The 18,534-nt window shown below is 48.4% G+C and overlaps 1 protein-coding gene across 5 annotated transcripts in view; it reads left to right on the forward strand.

Moving 5' to 3' along the window:
• The window catches only part of HSPG2 (heparan sulfate proteoglycan 2), a 166,356-nt gene that overhangs the window by 113,841 nt on the left and 33,981 nt on the right, over positions 1–18,534 (forward strand). For all 5 annotated transcript variants that reach the window (XM_027841414.1, XM_027841415.1, XM_027841416.1 and 2 more), the window contains exons 49-67: positions 178–329; positions 537–687; positions 1,856–2,007; positions 2,787–2,934; positions 3,240–3,391; positions 4,822–4,957; positions 5,047–5,198; positions 5,532–5,679; positions 5,963–6,114; positions 6,682–6,817; positions 7,291–7,442; positions 10,930–11,077; positions 13,069–13,220; positions 13,763–13,904; positions 14,660–14,811; positions 16,002–16,137; positions 16,315–16,466; positions 17,279–17,420; positions 18,265–18,416. In XM_027841414.1, the coding sequence (XP_027697215.1) occupies positions 178–329; positions 537–687; positions 1,856–2,007; positions 2,787–2,934; positions 3,240–3,391; positions 4,822–4,957; positions 5,047–5,198; positions 5,532–5,679; positions 5,963–6,114; positions 6,682–6,817; positions 7,291–7,442; positions 10,930–11,077; positions 13,069–13,220; positions 13,763–13,904; positions 14,660–14,811; positions 16,002–16,137; positions 16,315–16,466; positions 17,279–17,420; positions 18,265–18,416 (2,807 nt within the window). The remainder of the gene's footprint in view (positions 1–177; positions 330–536; positions 688–1,855; positions 2,008–2,786; positions 2,935–3,239; positions 3,392–4,821; positions 4,958–5,046; positions 5,199–5,531; positions 5,680–5,962; positions 6,115–6,681; positions 6,818–7,290; positions 7,443–10,929; positions 11,078–13,068; positions 13,221–13,762; positions 13,905–14,659; positions 14,812–16,001; positions 16,138–16,314; positions 16,467–17,278; positions 17,421–18,264; positions 18,417–18,534) is intronic.

Consider the following 18,534-nt stretch of genomic DNA (forward strand, 5'->3'; position numbering starts at 1 on the left):
AGGTCTTCCTAATTCTGTCTGGCAGTCTCTCTACTATACTGTTCTGCCTTTCAAAGTGGGGGATAGGTGAACTAGATGACCCTTGATGCCCCCAGTGCCCAGCATAGGTCCTGGTCCATAGCAGGCTGATCCTTTCAACAATCTAACGATCCTCACATTGTCATCGTGAACCTCCAGACTCAGGCACTGTCCCCGCCATGAGGATCGAATCATCTTCCCCATCAGTGACTGAAGGACAGACAGTGGATCTGAACTGTGTGATCACTGGTCATGCCCATGCCCAGGTCACGTGGTACCGGCGTGGTGGGAGCCTCCCTACTCGGCACCAGGTACTTCTGGAAATCCCTCTTAGGGAAGCCATGTGGAGAAGGGAGGCGGAGACGCAGCCGTGTTTTGGGGGACTGGTGGAGAAACATAATGGGAATGTAGAAAGCTGAGACCCTACAGCTAAGACTCTGGGGTACTGAGGAGCAAAGGGCATGGGGCAGCCTTCTCCCCCTTTTCATCCACCCTATCTTTTAACTCTCTGTCCTCAGGTTCACGGCACCCGACTGCGGCTATATCACCTGATTCCAGCAGACTCAGGCACATATGTGTGCCGGTTTGAGGGCACCTCAGGCCACCAGGAAGCCTCCATCGATATCTCTGTCTCCCATGGGGGCAGTCCTGGCTCTGGCCATTCACAAGGTGAGGGACCATGATGGTGGGCCGGGCCAGGCCAGAGACAGGCCGGAAGCTGCAGAGCACATGGGTTCTCTGGGATATGTCTGCCAAGCCCCAAGAGACATTCCCTGATCTGTAAACCCAGGGGAGTTTGGAGGGACCCTTAATTCTTCCAGGGGATGGACCAGAAGACCTAGGAAGAATGGAGAATTGGGCCTTGCTTACAGGGAAGTAAAGTGAAGTAGCTTGGGTCTTTGAGTTGACATGCAAAGGCCTTGGCTAATGCCCAACATTGTCACTCATTCATTCACCAATATTTATTAAATGGCATCTCATACAAGGCCTTTTACCCAGTACTGGGGAAGATGCTCAGATAGCTGTCACTCAGACCTTTCTCTGAAGAGACACAAATAACTGGGGTAGCAGGGACTGAGGTGACAGGGCTGCCCCAGAGAGGCCCAAGCAGAGTGCTAGGAAAAAAAAAATCAAAGTAAGAGAAAGACCCTGGAGGGTGAGTCAGAGAAAGCTTCATGGAAGAGGTGGCCTCTGCTTGGGGTCTGGAAGGAAGGGGAGGGCTTCAATGGACAGTTGTCGTAGTGGGGGCGGAAGTAGATTACAGGGCTGGGGGATAGTGTGAGCAAAGTGACGGAGACAAGAGATGGTGAGGGAATGGGGGACAGTGGATAGTGCAGGTTGAATGGATTCCAGAATCCGGGAAAAGTAGTCACATGAAATAGTCCTGGCAGGCAGAGTGGCACTGGATTGTAAAGGGCCTCGGATGCCAGAACCAGTATTTTGTTTGGTAGGCTCTTTGTTAGGGAGTCCCTAGAGGTCTCAGGATGGAAGTATGATCAAAGCAGGAAGACTACTGTGTGTAACGACCCTTCGGCAATGAGGCATTTCTGAGAAAAAGAACTGAGAACAAGGTGCTGAGTTAGGACGGAACATGGGAGAGATACTTCTGACGCCCCTGTCCAGGCCCCTAGGGGCAGCCAGGCTGCCTGGGCCCAGGCATTCTGAGCCGTCTTCCATGCCTCAGTTTCAGCCGCCACAGCCGCCCAGCTGTCCTACTCTGGTATATCCTTGGGGCCCATGCCCTCAGTGGCACTGCCAGCTGAGCCTTGGAGACAGGCGCCAAGTGCAGGGAAGGGGAGTCTACACCTAGCTCCCTGATCCACCTATCTGTCCTCAGGCTCTGACACCAGCTTCCCCATGAGGATTGAGACCTCCTCTACAGAAATAACTGAAGGACAAACCGTGGATCTGAACTGTGTGGTCACTGGACAGGCCCACGCCCAGGTCACATGGTACAAGCGTGGCAGCAGTCTCCCTGTCCGGCGTCAGGTATGGGAGAAGAATGTCAGAGAGAGGCGGTGTCTGGCATTCTCATAGACCCTTAGGATTCTGAGCTGAAACAGAATTTAGAGGTCATTTAGCCATATCCCCTCATTTGACAGATGAGGAAATTAAGACCCTGGACTTGGAGTCAGGAAGACCCAGGTTCAAATCCCTGCCACAGCATGACCTGCACAAATCACTTAATCTCTGTCTGCCTCAGTTTTCTCTGCTGTAAAATGGAAATAATAATAGTGCCTATATCCCAGAGTTGTTGTTGCAGAGATCAAATGACATAATATTTTTATTTTTTTAAGAGATAGTATTTTTAAAGTGCTGTGTAGGTGCTATTAACCTAGAACCCAGTACTCCACATCCACTGAGGCACATTGCCTTCCCCTGGTGACTGAAGCCATCCAACTCGTAGCTTGCCATCAGCCTGACCATGGAAGGAGCCCCATCCCCCAAGGCTCCCACTTAACCTGGAGCCTTGACAAGGGTAGCTACCATTTCTATGATACTTAAGTTTTACAAAGTGCCGTCTTCACAACCGGCTTATGAGATAGGTAGATAGGACCTACCTCCTATTCCCCATGAGAACATGGAACCTCAGGAGAAGGCATGATCAGTGACAGAGCCCAGAAGGGGGCCATGGACTCCTGACTCACATGCGGCGTCTCCAGCCCCTGGGAGCCTAGCTGGTGGCACTAGGGGGTTGGGAGCAGCCTGGAGGGTCTCTTTCCCCTCCTGTCCCCCAATCTCTCTCCCTCCTTCTTCCCCTTGTGCAGGACCATGGAACCTGGCTACGGCTGTACCAGGTCACCCCAGCTGACTCCGGGGAGTACGTGTGCCGTGTGGTCCGAGACTCCCGTCCCCACGAGGCCTCCCTCGTCATCACCGTCCAACCTTCCCGCTCCCACGATGACTCCATCCCAGGTGAACAGCCTGGGGGGGCAACGGGAAAGGGCCCTCCCTCCCTGCCCCAGCCAGAGCTGCAGGCGTCCTGCTACTGGGCTGATATCTTAGATCGGTTATGAGAGCCTAGCCCAGGGGCCCAGCTTCCCTTGGCTTCTGATTTACTGCTTCATCCCTGGCCCTCCGTTATCCTTTCCAGCTAGCCTTCCTCCACTTCCCCTCCGCTTATCTCTCTCTCACCTCCTTATTTCCCTATCCTTTTCTCCTCTTCACTGCCTACCTTTGCTTCTGGGTCTGATGTCCTGACATGACCCCTGTGTCTGCAGCCCCAGCCACTCCCGCACCTGTCCGGATCGAATCCTCATCCCCAACAGTGGCCGAAGGGCAGACGGTAGACCTGAGCTGCGTGGTTGCTGGGCAGGCCCATGCCCAGGTCACTTGGTACAAGCGAGGGGGCAGCCTCCCTGCCCGGCACCAGGTACTGGACCCACTGCCAAAGAAGACCACAGCAGAGGTCAAGGGGCATGGGGGGTGGGCTGGGGAAGAAAAGAACCCCTAAGAGGGGGAGATGAAGGAAACTCTGGAGGCAGCTCTCAGTCCGAGTGTCTGGCCCATTCCAATCCAATGAACAATTATTAAGTTCCTACTGTATACAAGGTAGTGGACTCTGTACCAGCCAGTGGTGATAGCAAACACCAAACAAAAGCAGTCTCTGCCCTCAAGGACTATACAGTCTACTGAGAAGCCTAGCTTGTTTAAAAAAAAAAAGTAGATCTATGATGGTTTAAAGCAAGAAGGAACCCTAACTGTAAGAATCAGTAAAGCTTTCTTATTGGAGGTGGCCTTTGAACTGAGCCGAAAAGAAAGTAACAGGTGAGAGGCTCAGCTCGGACTTGGAGTCAGGAAGACCCAGATTCAAATCCCGCCTCAGCCACTTGCTAACAGGGAGACCCTGGGCAAGTCATTCAACCTCTTTTTCCCCAGTTTCCTATGTGTAAAAGGACGATAAATAATAACATCTCCCTCCCAAGGTTGTCTTGAAGATCAAATAAGATGATATTTATAAGGAGCTTTTCAAACCTTAAAGTACTCTATAAACGCTATTAATAATAATTACTATGTATAACATAATAATAACAATTATCTACGATATAATAATCATCATTATCAAAGCAAGGGGTTCTCAGAGGATTAGCTCCAGGGAAGGCAAGGAGTACAGAGCTCTCTGCTCCCCTCCTGCCCCAAAGCGGAATTGTTGGCCTGAGGAGGAAGTCAGCTCTCCATTGCTAGCATCACAGACCTCAGAGGTCCTCGGTCCAAGCCCTCATTTAGAAGTGAGGAAGCTAAGGTCCAAGGGAAGTGACTTACCTAAGATCACACAGGCAGTAGGTGCAAACAGGGGATTGGAAATGAAGGCCTCAGATAGTAGGGTCAACACTAGGAATCTTCAGGGCAGCTGGGTGGCTCAGTGGATAGAGCAGAGGCCCTGAAGTCAGGAGGACCTGAGTTCAAATTCGGCCTCAGACCAAACACTTGACACTTGCTAGCTGTGTGACCCTGGGCAAGTCACTTAACCCCAATTGCCTTAATAAAAAAATAAAAATTAAAAAAATACTAGGAATCTTCAAGTGGAGGCTAGGGGACCGCTTGCTGGGAATGTGTCCTCAAGAACACTTCCCCCACTGGACTGGAAGCTCATGGAGGGCAGGGATTGTTTTTGCTTTTCTTGGTAATCCCCGGTGCTTTGCACAGTGTCTGGCCCATATTAAATGCTTGTTGACTGACCGCTGAGTGTTCAGGGAAAGATTGGACCAGATGGCCTTGGGGAGCCCTTCCATCGCTGAGATTCTATAAGAGAGGAAGCTCTGTGACCTTCTGTCCCGTGCCTTCTCATGGCTCTCTTTGCAGGTCCGTGGCTCCCGCCTGTACATCTTCCATGCCACCCCGGCCGATGCTGGTGAGTATGTGTGTCGTGCGGCCAATGGCATGGAGGCCTCCCTGACAGTCACAGTCACTGGAGGCCAAGGCGCCAGCTTCTCCTACCGTAAGTCAAGGCCAAGGGGGCACCTGATGGGTGATGGGCTGAGCCTCTGGAGCTGATGATAACTCACTCCCTGTGTCCATCCCCTCCAGCCCCGGGTGTCACTCCCCCAATCAAAATTGAATCCTCTTCCTCTACTGTCGCTGAGGGGCAGACCCTGGTTCTGAACTGTGTCGTGGCTGGGCAGGCCCATGCCCAGGTCACTTGGTACAAGCGAGGAGGCAGTCTTCCAGCCAGGCACCAGGTACAGCCTTGGGAAATGTCAAGGGAAGAAGTATATGGGAACTCTCTGTTGCCCTGGGTTCTCCCTTTCGATCCCTATAACTTTGTTTTTATTTTTCATGTGTGTGTGTGTATATGTATAATATATATGTTGTATATATTTGTGTGTGTGTGTGTGTGTGTGTGTGTGTGTGAAGGGGAGGAGGGTTAGATCCTGTTCCCCCTCACCTTTAGAATATAATCTCCTGGAGGGCAGGGACCATTTTGTTTTTGTGTCTTAACATAGTGCCTAGCACCTTCTGAGACTTAATCAAAGCTTGTTGAATCCAATTGAATCGAATTGTCTCCGGATTAGGTCCGTGGCTCCCGGCTACAACTGCACCAAGTGTCTCCAGCTGACTCCGGAGAGTATGTGTGCCGGGTGGTCAGCGGCTCCAGCCACCACGAAGCCTCTGTTCTTGTCACCATTGAACCCGAGGGCTCTTTGCATGGCTCTGTCCAAGGTAAGTGGCCCAGGGCCAGAGAGATCTCAGGGCCTGGTGCATCACCAGTGAAGTCTTGCCCGGGAATCTCTTCCTTCTCTGATTGATGTCTAGGGAATCCTCACAACACCCTTTCCCCACTGTGGGAGTAGAGCCCAGAAGCTGATGAACCTCAAGGGGGGTCTTTGGGGTCTGCCCTAGGACATCAGTGAGATCCCACTGTCTTCATAGTTCTATTCTGGCCTCCCCATTTCTCTGCTGGAGAAGCCTTACCAGGTCTCCGACCTTTCCCCTGTGTCCCCAGCCCAGGACATCACACCCCCAATCAGGATTGAGTCATCTTCCTCATCTGTGGCTGAAGGTCAGACCCTAGATCTAAACTGCATCATCTCAGGGCAAGCCCATGCCCAGGTCACATGGTACAAGCGTGGTGGCACCCTCCCTGCCCGGCACCAGGTATGGATCGATCTAGGGCAAGGTTAGAGAGAAACAGATCCGGAGGGGTTTGGGGGTGGAAACTCTCTGCTCCCCATGATGGGTTCCCCAAGTTCCTTGTCTTTTTTTCAATTAACAAAATGCTTTTTTTTTCTCTCGCTCCTACCTGCCTTCCCCCACTGAAAAAAAAGGGAAAAACAAAACCCTTATAGTAAACATGCATAATCAAGCAAAAATAAATTCCTGCGTGGATCATGTCCAAAATATGTATATTGAGTGAACATACATATATATATGTATGTATATACACACAGCTATACATACACAATACATGTGTATGTAGTGTGTATGTGTATGTTTGTGTGTATATGCACATGCACATACTATGTGTGTGCATGTATGTGTGTGTTCATCAACAATATTACTCAGTCTCCACCCAGTTCTTTGTCAGGAGGCCCCAAGTCCCCTTAAAGGCATCCCCTCCTCAGAAGGGGCACTTCCTGTCTCCTGAAGTCTGGGTCACTCTTGGCCTTTACCTTGAGAATTCCTGAGTCAATTTCTTGCCTTCTCTCATTTTCCCCTGCTCAGGTCCATGGCTCCCAGCTCCGACTACATCAGGTGTCCCCAGCTGACTCTGGAGAATACGTGTGCAGGGTGGTTGGCGGCCCCAGCCCCCAGGAAACCTCTGTCCTTGTCACCATTGAGCCTGAAGGCTCCATCCCTGGTGAGGGTCCCAGGGTCATGGAGGGGACTGCTGAGAGCCATGTGGCCCCAGAGAAGCCCTGCCCCAAAGCCTCTCCTCTTCTCCAGTATGTGGTTGGGAAATTCTTAGATCCCCACTCCTCTTTGTAACTGAAGTATCTCTGAGTTGGCCTCCAGTCCTAGCCTAAGGCATTATAAGGAGTTTAAAAATGTGGAGCTGAGAAAAGCTATCTGATCTCGTCCTCTCATTTTAGAGATGAGCAGACTGAGCCCTAGAAAGTGTGATGTATTTTCCTCAGAACACGCAGGTAGCCCGGGCCCTCCTACTCCACACCCAGTTTTCGTCTCACTATACTAAAGCATGCCATTTCTAGTTCCCATCTCCCCATTAGGACACAGAGGTCTGGTGGGCCCCACTGCCCTGCCCCAGCCTCTCCCCATCTCCCTGCCCAGAGAGGCTGTGCCAAGGTCCCAAGCAGTCCACTGTGTCCCCAGCCCAGGGCGTCACGCCTCCAATCAGGATCGAGTCATCCTCCTCATCTGTGGCCGAAGGACAGACCGTGGATCTGAACTGCATCGTTGCCGGTCAGGCCCACGCCCAGGTCTCGTGGTACAAGCGCGGGGGCAGCCTCCCAGCCAAGCACCAGGTAAGAGTTGGCTTAGGGAGAGTGAGAGAGAGATGCATGTCATGAGAAGGCAGAAAGACACCCACCTCCAGGGTCAGAGATCCTGGTTCAAATTCCCTCTGTAGTTAACATCTGAGTGACTCCGGGCAAGTCTCTGAGTACCTCTCTGGGTCGAGTTCCCTTATATTTAAAATGAGCAGATAATTGTAAGTATATTATCCTATATCCTAATGATGAGAATCGCGTGCCTGGGATCTCTCTCATCCCCAGGACCTCCTGTCCTATAGAGACATTACCACCCTTCTAAATCTGGGACCTTCTAATTGAGGGTGCCCTCTAAGCAGGCCAGATTTTCATTCATTCATAATTTGTTGCTTTATGAATATCTTTTGTTTTTACATCATAGCATTTCCTTGCAACAAAGAAATAGCAGTTCAAAAAAGTCCACAAACACGACAGTGTATACAACATTCTTTGTCCACAGTTCCCCACCTCTGTAGAGAAGGGAAATGTGTTTCCATCTTCTGTCCTTGGTAAATGGAACATTACAGTGAATCACTGGTTTCATTTAAATTATTGTACTCATTGTGCATATTTTTCTTCTGATTTCATTCTGCATTAACCGCCATGAATCTTCCCATGTTTTTCTAAAACTCCTTGCATTTGTGTTTTCCTATAGCATAATCATATTCCGTTATGTTCATCTACCACAATTTGCTCAGACCTTCCTAATCAATGGGCAGCCTCTTTGTTTCATTTATTGCTCCCACAAAACCTGCTGTTGTGAAGATTTTGGTATCTATTTCTGTCTTTGCCATCCCTAAGATTTGTGCCTTTATTCCTTCATTCTTTCAAAAAACACTTGTTAAGCATCAACTGTGTCCAGAACACTGTGCTAGGCCCAAGAGACGGTGCAAACATAGAGAAGACACGATTCCTACCCTTGTTGAACTTATGGTCAAGCAGGAAAGAAAGACAACCACACAGATAACAATAAGATTACAGAACAGCACAGAAACAGAGTTATGTAGGTTGGAAAGGAGAGGTTTTTAGGGACCCAGAGAATCAGAGGAAAAACACTTCCTGAAGGACGTGGGATTTGAATTATCTTTAGGGGGCCATCAGTAAATCAATTAGCTAATCAATAATCAATTAGTTAATAATTAATCAATTTAAGTGTGCCAGCACCCTAGGAAATGCCTGCAATAGAGGCAAAAATCAATTCCTACCTTTAGGGAGCTTATATTCCAATGAAGGAGATAACCTATAAATTACTAGGTACATGCAAGAAATGTACAGATTAGGTGGAGGGAATACTCAGAGGGGAAGGCACTAGCAGCTGGGAGGGCTAGAAGGGCCTCTGGTACAAGGTGCGGTCTAAGCTGAGTTCTGAAGGAAGCCTGGGAAAGTGATGAGGTAGAGGGAGAGCATTCCAGGCATGGGGGACAGCCCAGACAAAGGCACTGTGATGGGAGATGCAGTGTTATGTTCACATAAAAGCAAGTTGGTCTATGTAGCTGGCTCAAAGCATTCCTGGAGGGGAGGAAAGGACAATAGGACTAAAAAAATAGGTTGGAGCCAGGTTGGGAAGGACTTTAAATGCCCACCAGAGAACTTTATATTTAATCCACCCATCAGAGAATGTTATGTTTAATTTTGGAGGGAACAGGGAGCCACTAAAGTTTCTTGAGTTAAGGAGGAGATGTGGTCAGATCTGTGCTTTAGGAAAATCACTTTGGTGGCTGAGCAGAGGATGGATTCGGAGTGGGGAGAGACTTGGGTGGGGGGACCTTATTAGGAAATTCTTATAACTGTCCAGGGGTAGGTGATTCTGGCTAGAGCTGGGACGGTAGATTTATGAGTGATTTGAAGGTAGAAATGACATGATGTGGTAACAGATTGCATAGATGGGGTCACTGAGAGTGAGGAGTTAAGGAAACTGAGGCTGTGAGCTTGGGTGACTAGGAGAAAAGTCTAGAAGAGGGGAGGGAGGACTTTGGGGGAAAGATATTAAGTTCTGTTTTAGACCTGTTACTTTTGAGATGCCTGTAAGGTAACTGCAGCTAGGTGGTGCCATAGTGCATAGAGCACAGGACCTAAAGTCAGGGAGACTCATCTTTGGGAGTTGAAATCTAGGCCCTAGATTAGTCATTTAACCTTGTTTGCCTCAGTTTCTTCATCTGTAAAATGAGCTGGAATCTTTGCCAAGAAAACCCCAAATGGGGTCACAGAGTCAGACACAACTGAAAAATGACTGAACAACATAGGACAACAGTTTCAGCTGTCTAAGAGGCAGATGGAAATGTGTGCTGTAGCTCAGTAGAGAGACTAGGGCCATACATAGATATATAGATCAAAGGGTCGTCTGAATAAAGATAATTGAGCTTATCAAAGCTGATGGGATCACTGGATGAAATAGTACAGAGGGGTGAGAGATTTAGCTCCTCGATCCATGACAGTTCCAAAGAGTCCATGATGAAAAATGCTCTCCTCCTCCATGATGGACTCTGAGTGCAGCTGGAAACATACTTTTTTTACTTTCTTTATTTTCATTGCTTTTCCCCCCAACATGGCTGATATGGAAATATGTTTTGCATGACTTCCTAAGTATAATGAGTACTATATTGCTTGCCTTCTCAATGGGTTAGGGAGGCATTGGAAGGAGGGAAAGAATTGGAAACTGTAAATTTTTAAATTAACGTTAAAATTTTTTTAAAAATTAAAAAAAAAGAAATAGTCTGTAAGAAGGGGGTCCAAAGGAGAGCCTTGGGTGACATCCATGGTTAGTGGGAATTACTTGGACGAAGATCTCACAAAGGAGATTGAGAAGAAGCAGTGAGACAGGTAGGAGGAGAGAGAAATGTCCTGAAATGCCAGGGAAAAGAGAATCTACACAAGGGGAAGGTGATTAACAGTGCCAGCTTCTGCCAGGGGGCCAAGAAGGAAAAGGAATGAGAAAAGGCATCGGCTTTAACAATTAAGAAATCGTTAGAATAAAAAAAAATAATACAAAAAAAAAAAGAAATCATTGGTCACTTTGGGGAGTTTTAGTTGAATAATGAGGTCAGAAGCAAGATTACAGAGGGTTGAGAAGAAAGTGAGAAGCAACGCATTCCGTAGACCAAGAAGAAGAGAAAGGATGTTCCAGGTATAGGGAGCAGAAGCAAAGATACAGAGGTGAGAAAACACCAGGCCCGTTTGGAGACAGAGGGCAGTCCAATTTCGCTACAATATAGCACACATGAAGGCAAGTGAGAGGAAATAAGGCTGGAAAGGTAGGTAGGGTGCTGCCATATTGGGGGACCATGGAATGCCAGACAGAGGAGTGTAAACTATATTTGACGAGAAGTCACTGAATACTTGTTATGTAATGGTAAACAGCGCTCAGAAGGTGACAGGGTATGAATTGTCCAAGTCTTTGATCCCACACCTGAGCTTCTGGTACCTCTATGTCACCTTTCTGTTCTGCGCCCTTCTTAAACCTCTCTTCCTTCATCCCCAATTTCAGGTCCATGGCTCCCATCTACAGCTATACCAGGTGTCGCCAGCTGACTCTGGAGAGTACGTGTGCCGGGTAGTCGGCAGCTCCGGCCACCAGGAAGCCTCTGTCCTCGTCACTATTCAAGCCCAAGGTTCCAGTCATGGTTCCGTCCCTGGTAAGTGACCTGGAGTCGAGGAAGGACTCTTCTAGATCTCGGGGGTCCCCAGAGTAGCCCTGCTCCTTCCCCGGCCTATGCTTGGGGAATTTACATTCCCTGTGGTAGTAGAGTTAAGAGACTGGTGAACCTGAGGACCAGGCAGCTTTCCAGCCTGGCTTAGGTTATCATCACTGTCGTGATGCTTCAGTATCTGATAGACCTGCAGTCTCATCGTCGCACATCTTCTCACTATTGGTCCAAATCTGGATTCCTTCCAACTTTCTCATCTTGTATTATCCTTGGCCAAATCTTTCTATTAGCTCCCCCAGAGTGGATCCACAGCATGGAGGCCTTCCTGCTCTGGGGTTTTGTTTTTTCACATCTAATAGATGGATAGTTCCATGAGAGCAAGATCTGTTCAATTGCTGTCTTTCTATCTCCAGTACCTAGCACAGTGCCTGGGATGCAGTAGGTGCTTAATAAATGCTTGATGAAGCTTGAAGAAACTTCCCTAGCTTATTTTCCTTCACCACATGCTTATAGAGGGCTCTTTGATGCCGTGGTGAAATCACCGTGGTCACCTTTGTGACATGTGGCATATCACTTCACCAGTCCCACCGAGAATGAGACCACATGGCCTCCAAAGTTCCCTTCTGATGCTAAATCGAAGCTCTCTTTCTTCCGTGGGTTATTTTGAGAAAGGAGAATGGCAGGTAGATAGGCCACTGAACCTGGAGTCCAGAAGATCTGGGTTCATATCCTGCCTCAGTCACTTTCTAGCTATGTGACCCTGTACAAGTCACTTAATCTGTCTGTTCCCCAGTTTCCTCATCTGTAAAATGAAGGGTTGGACTCAGTGGCCTTCAGAGGTCCCTTCCAGCTCAAAGTCTATGATCCCATGGTCTGGTCCTTCAAGAACCCAGGACCACCTCCGTGCCACTAGGCATCTTCAGAGGAGGGAGAATCCTAATACCAACTCCATTTCTGTAGCAGTCATGGTCTGCAGAGCACTTTTCCTCACAACCAACATGATGGCTATTCCATATTACCGTCCTCTTACTGAGGGGGAAACCAAGTCTCTAAGAGGTCGTTAGTTAAACACATAGTAAGAGTCAACGCCAAGTTTCCCATATAATGGAACAGAGAAAAGAGCGGTGCTGGATTTGGCCTTGAATCTCAGTTCTGCTGGGATTATCAATCAGTCAATAAGTATTCATTAAACGCCTGCTAAGGGCCAGGCATTATGGGAATACAAATACAAAAGTGAGATGGCCCCTGCCCTCCAGGAGCTTACAATCTAATGGGAGACACAATATGGTGGCCAGGGGAGTAGTGGGTTGGGGAAGGGAGTTTTGATCTGGGCAGTCACAGAGATGGTGAATGGAGCCACAGGACGGCACATCGTCCTCCCCTTTCCAGTATCAATCGTGGTTTTGATGCAATTATTACCAGCTGCGGGTCCTTGGGCAAGTCATTTTCTTTTTTTTGTTTGTTTTTTTTTGTTTTTTGGGCAAGACATTTTCACTCGTTTGGGCCTCAGCTTCCTCATTCACAAGATGAAGGAGTTGAACCCAGTGACCTGCAAATCTGTCCTCACTAACTCTACTATTCTGTGACTCCCAAGTCTGGGAATCTTTCCATGACACTTCACCAACATCGTTTTCTAGGCAGTTCGGTGGTGCAGGGCTTAGAGTCAGAAAGACACACGTTTGAATCTACCTCAGAAACTGATTAACTTAGTGACCCTGAGACACGTCACTTAGTCTCAGTTTTCTCATCTGTAAAATGGGGATAATAACAATGTCTCCCTTTTGGGGTCAAATGAGATTCAAATGAGATAATATGTGTAAAACACTTTGCAAACCTTAGAGTGCTAAAGAAGTATTAGATTATTATTATTATAATTATTATTATCTTCCAAAGTAGAAGCTCCCACTGTCCCCAGAGAATTGTTCCTGTCTCCCTTGTCTCCGTCTGCTAAGTCCTGATCCGACATCTTTGTTCCCCAGGCCTAGGAGTCACTCCCACAGTGAGGATTGAGTCTTCTTCTTCATCCATCACCGAAGGACAGACTTTTGAGCTGAACTGTCTGGTCTCTGGACAGGCCCATGCCCAGGTCACATGGTACAAGCGAGGTGGCAGTCTCCCCGCCAGGCATCAGGTAAGAAAGGACAAGGTCAAATGTGGCTATTTAACCCCACGTTTGCACGGAAGAGAGCGAAGTCTCATATCAGGTACCAGAAATCCGAAGGTACAACAGCGGGGGGGTGGGGGCAGGACCTCCTCTTGTGTGTTGGGGGGAGGGGTGGACACAAGCCAAATCTGGACCTAACTCTAGCTGCTGGGCCAGTGAGGAGCTGCTGAGCTCCAAGGTCTGGTGGCCCAAGAGTCCCTATACTGAAGTCTGAGGGAAGTCTCTGAAGCCAGTTTGAGTACCTGCCTGGTGCCTGAAGGATCCTGATTGTGTCCCTGGCCCTTTGTAGATAGTACATGCTTGTTAAAGTCTATTCAGTAGACATGTTTTAAGTGCCCGCTGTGACCCAGGCCTATACAAAGATGAAAATTAGGGAATTTACATTCTACTATCAGTCAATTCACAAGCATTGCAAATAAAAAAAAAAAAGATGAAACAACCCCTGCTTGGTTCAGGCACCTCTGTGTCCTGCTTGCTTCCCAACCTCCCCTCTTCCCACCCTGACTCAGGTCCATGGCACCAGACTGCGGCTGTCCCAAGTGTCACCAGCTGACTCAGGCGAGTATGTGTGTAGGGTGATTGGCAGCTCTGGCCACCAGGAGACCTCTGTCCTCATCACCATCCAACAGCAGCGCCCTGGTCACTTCCACCGTGAGTCTACATGGGGTGTGATGGTGGGGAGGAGTTAGCCGGGGCCCTGCTGTCATCTCATAGGAAAGAACTTTGTCTCAGGAGAGACAGCTAGGTAGCATAGTGGATAGATAGATACTGGATATGGAGTCAAGAACCTGAGTTCAAATCCTGCCTGAAACACTTTACTAGCTGTGTGACCCTGTGCACAAAACCTCTCTTAGCCTCAGTTTCCTCATCGGCAAAATGGGAATAATAATAGCACTTTCCTCCCAGGGTTATTGTGGACTGAATGAGATAATACAGGTAAAATGTTTTGCAAACCTTAAAGTGCTATATAAATGCTAGCCATGATTATTAGGAATAAACTGGATGGGGAGGCAAAAGACCTGGATTCAAATCCTGCTACTACTTGCCAATTTGACCTTGTTCAAGTCCCTTGGACCTAGGCTTCCTTATCTATAAAATAAGGTGATCAGAGTAGATATTAGTGTAGTAGATATGTCAACGTCCTTGGAGTCAGGAAGATCTGGGTTCATATCCTACCTTACTACTTACTGCCACACTTAGTAGCTATGTGACCCTGAGCAACTCACTTAATGTCTTTGGGCCTCAGTTTCTTCATCTGAAAAATAATGACATTGTACTTGATGACCTTGAAGGTCATTCCAACTCTAAATCTATGATCTTATGATCCTTCCAGATCTAATCTCTATGCCCCCTCAGCTTCAGTCTCTCTTACATTCTTACCCTTCCCTTCCCCTCTCTCCCCCCAGCCCAGGGTGTTGTGTACCCCGTCCGAATCGAGTCCTCCTCTTCCTCCCTGGCCAACGGACAGACCCTGGACCTCAACTGCTTGGTGACTAGTCAAGCCCCACATACCATCACGTGGTACAAGCGTGGAGGCACTCTTCCTGCTCGCCATCGGGTACGAGGGTTTCTGGGGAACAGGGAGAGGAAATTCTGGATAGAGGGTGGAGGAGACAAGGAAAATAGGTTTGGTAGCAAGACCCATTCTGAATACCATGCCTGGTGCAGTAGTAGAAAGGTCAGCATCCTGGAAGTCAAGAGAACTGGGTCTGTATCAGGACTGTTAGGAGTCAGGACCTTGGACAAGGGCCCTGAACCTCTGAGACCCCTTGTCCTGATCAGTCAAAACGGGATTGGACCAGCCCAGGGATTCTCCAACTGAGGTCTGCGAACTTGGCTTTTTTAACCTTTTGATAACCATATTTCAATATATTCGATTCCTGTGTAATCCTATGTATTTTACTTTATGCATCTAACATGATTCAGAGAAAGAGTCTAGAGATGTTCCCAGCCTGCCCAAAGGGTCTAGAACACCAGAAAGATTCAGAACTGCTGAACTAACCAGTCTTTAAGGTCCTAAAGCCTGTGATGTATAAAATAGGAATAATGATACTTCTACTATACTGTCTCAGTAGAGCAGGGCTGGATAAAAAAATGATATGATACCTGCCTTCAAGGGGCTTACATTCTACTAGAAGGAATATGAACTGAGCTCCAATAAATGCAAAGCAAAAAAAATTTTTTTTGACAACAAATCATAGTATTTATTAAAACTTACTATTTAAGTTACTAGTTGGGGCAATTGGCCCTGGAGTCAGGAGGACCTGAGTTCAGATCTGGCCTCAGACACTTGACACTTACTAGCTGTTTGACCCTGTGCAAGTCAACCCCGATTGCCTCAAAAAAAAAAAAAAAAAAAAGAGTGGGGCAGCTAGGTGGCACAGTGGATAGAGCACCGGCCCTAAAATCAGGAGGACCTGAGTTCAAATCCGGCCTCAGACTAAACACTTGACACTAGCTGTGTGACCCTGGGGAAGTCACTTAACCCCAATTGCCTTAAAAAAAAAAGAAAGAAAGAAAGAAAGAAAGAAAGAAAGAAAGAAAGAAAGAAAGAAAGAAAGAAAGAAAGAAAGAAAGAAAGAAAAAAAAAGTTACTAGTCTACAAGACAAATTATTATGCTGCTCTGTGATTCCATGTCTGTCTCGAGGGTGGCACTGCCCTCTGCTTGGCCCCTGGGAAGGTGCCTCAAACCCAGTTCCATGGGCAGTACTACTAGCTCCTGGTCAGTCCGTCTCCATTTCCCCTAGATTGTGGGCTCCCGGCTGCGGATCCCCCAGGTCACCTCTGCCGACTCTGGAGAATATGTTTGCCATGTCAGCAATGGGGCCGGCTCCCAGGAATCTTCGCTCATCGTCACCATCCAGGATGGTGGCTCCTCCCACTGTAAGGCCCCTTCTCCCTCTTACCCATCCTTCAAGGCTCTGCTGGGTAGCTCACTGGACTGGGGTTAGGGGCTGATTAGTCTCAGCTGGGCCAGGGAGGCAAACAAGCCCCAGTGGGGGTCCCATATCAGGGAAAACCCAGCATCCCTGAGCCTTGTCTTTGGGTCTCTCTTCGCAGCCTTGGGCATCACTCCTCCCATCAGGATTGAATCTTCCTCCCCAGTGGTGATTGAAGGACAGACCCTGGATCTCAACTGTGTAGTCCCTGAGCAGAGCCAAGCCACAGTGACGTGGTACAGGAGAGGGGGCAGCCTGCCTGCCCGCCATCAGGTACAGGTTGGGCAAGGGACAATCTCAATGTAGAAAGGACCCCTAAGCTGGAGCAGGGGGCCTAGGAAGGGGGAAGGAAAATGTAAAGAAAGGGAGAGGAAAACAGAGACAGGTCTAGAGGGGATGAGACCTAAGATCCAAGATGTGTGGTGGGAGGGCACTAGAAAGACCAGGTTCAAACCCCACTTCAGTCACGTACTATATAGTTGACTCTGGGCCTCAGTTTCTTCAACTGCAAAATAAGGGTATTGGACTCAATGGCTTCCAAGGACCCTTCCCACTCTAAACCTGTGACCCTATTATCAGGAGATCCCTAAACTTCTTTGTTTCCTGCTATATCCCCCCTAGAAGTAGGGACTCTTGTTAGTTGGGGACCTCTGTCAACAAATACTTTCAGAGTAAGAATTCTGGACTCAGAATCAGGAGGGCAGGAGTCTAGGGTCCAAGGCCCAGCTGTGTCACTAACTAGCTATGTGATCTTAAGTCAGTTCCTCTCTCCAGGCCTCAGTTTCCTCATATGTAAAACCAGGGATCAGCTATGTAATTGCTAGTGAAACTTGGAGCCAACCATGGGATCAAAAGTGGGTATGGAAGCAAGTGAGGCAAGAGTTGGTAAAGATGGGTGGGAAGAGTAGGGATGGATAAAGGGGGAAAAATGAGGGGATTGGACCAGATGACCTCTCTGGGTTCTCTTGTTCTGATAATCTCTGAATCTCAGTGACTTGGGTTATCAAGAGCCAATAGATTGTGAAAGGGGAGGCAAGGAAGGTTCTCAGCCTCTGCCATCCCTCATCAGGCTTCTCCTCCCGCAGGTCCACGGCTCCCGCCTCCGGCTAAACCAAGTGTCATCCACTGACTCTGGAGAGTACGTGTGCCGGGCTAACAACAACATAGAGGCCCAGGAGACTTCCATCGTGATCTCCATCCCCTCCAGCAGCCCCAGCAGCCCCTCCTGTGAGTCTGACCTTGAGTCTGTCCATTCAACAGGTCCACCATTCCACTAGCAAGTGTCTACTTTGGATTGGGCATTTTTAGAGAGGCTGGGAATGCAAAGGCAAAAATGAACGAGTCCCTGCCCTCAGGGGGCTTATGTTTTACTGCTAGGAGCTGACCCAGCACAAACCTAGCTCGTCCACTAACTCCTTGACTCATCCTTGCCAAACCACTCCTCTTCCCTGGGCCTCATTTTTCCTCATCTGTAAAATGAGAAGCAGCAGTGTCATACAGAGAGTCCTAGATCTGGAGTCTCCTGTGCAATCTTGGACAAGTCACTTGCCCTCGGTTTTCTCAACTGTAAAATGTCAGGGTTGGGCTAAGTGGCCTCTTAGGTCCTGTCCATTACTACATCTATGACTTTTGTCCTGCCTCTTTCCCAAGACTGATAAGAGGATGATTTGAAAATATCCATTATAAGATAATATGAGGCTATGATATCATTATTATTAAGACATTTATTTGGGAGAAAGTGCCTTGATTTACCCCTTCCCCACCTACCCAGAACCACTGCTCCAGGGTCCCAGAAAAGCAACATTCTAGTCTCCATAGGCAGGGTTAGCCAGTACGTTAGTTTACTAGATGTATGGCCCCCAAAGTAAGCCATGCCTTGACCCAACATGGCGTTGTGGATAGGATAGAGTTAGGAAGACCCAAGTTCAAATTCATGCTCAGACTAGGCAAGTCACTTAATCTCCCAGACTCAGTTTACTTTTCTGAAAATGAAGGAATTTAAACTTGATGGCCTTTAAGGTACCTGCCAGCTATGGTCTATGGTCCTATGACCTCCCCTTTCTGCCCTCAGCCCCAGGACATACGTCACCTATCAGGATCGAATCCTCTTCCTCATCTGTAGCTGAAGGACAGACCTTGGACTTGAACTGTGTCATTCCTGGACAGGCCCATGCCCAGGTCAAATGGTACAAGCGCGGGGGCAGCCTCCCAGCACAGCACCAGGTATGGGGCACTGGCGGCATTGAAGGGTAGACACGGGTTTGAAGGTTCCTTCAGCCAGGAGTGTGCCCTCCTGGCCCTTACCCAGGTCCTAGTCTGCTAGGTCACCAGGAAGGTCAGC

Source organism: Vombatus ursinus, unplaced genomic scaffold, assembly GCF_900497805.2.
Source record: "Vombatus ursinus unplaced genomic scaffold, bare-nosed wombat genome assembly UNPS02014859.1, whole genome shotgun sequence".
Lineage (NCBI taxonomy): Eukaryota > Metazoa > Chordata > Mammalia > Diprotodontia > Vombatidae > Vombatus > Vombatus ursinus.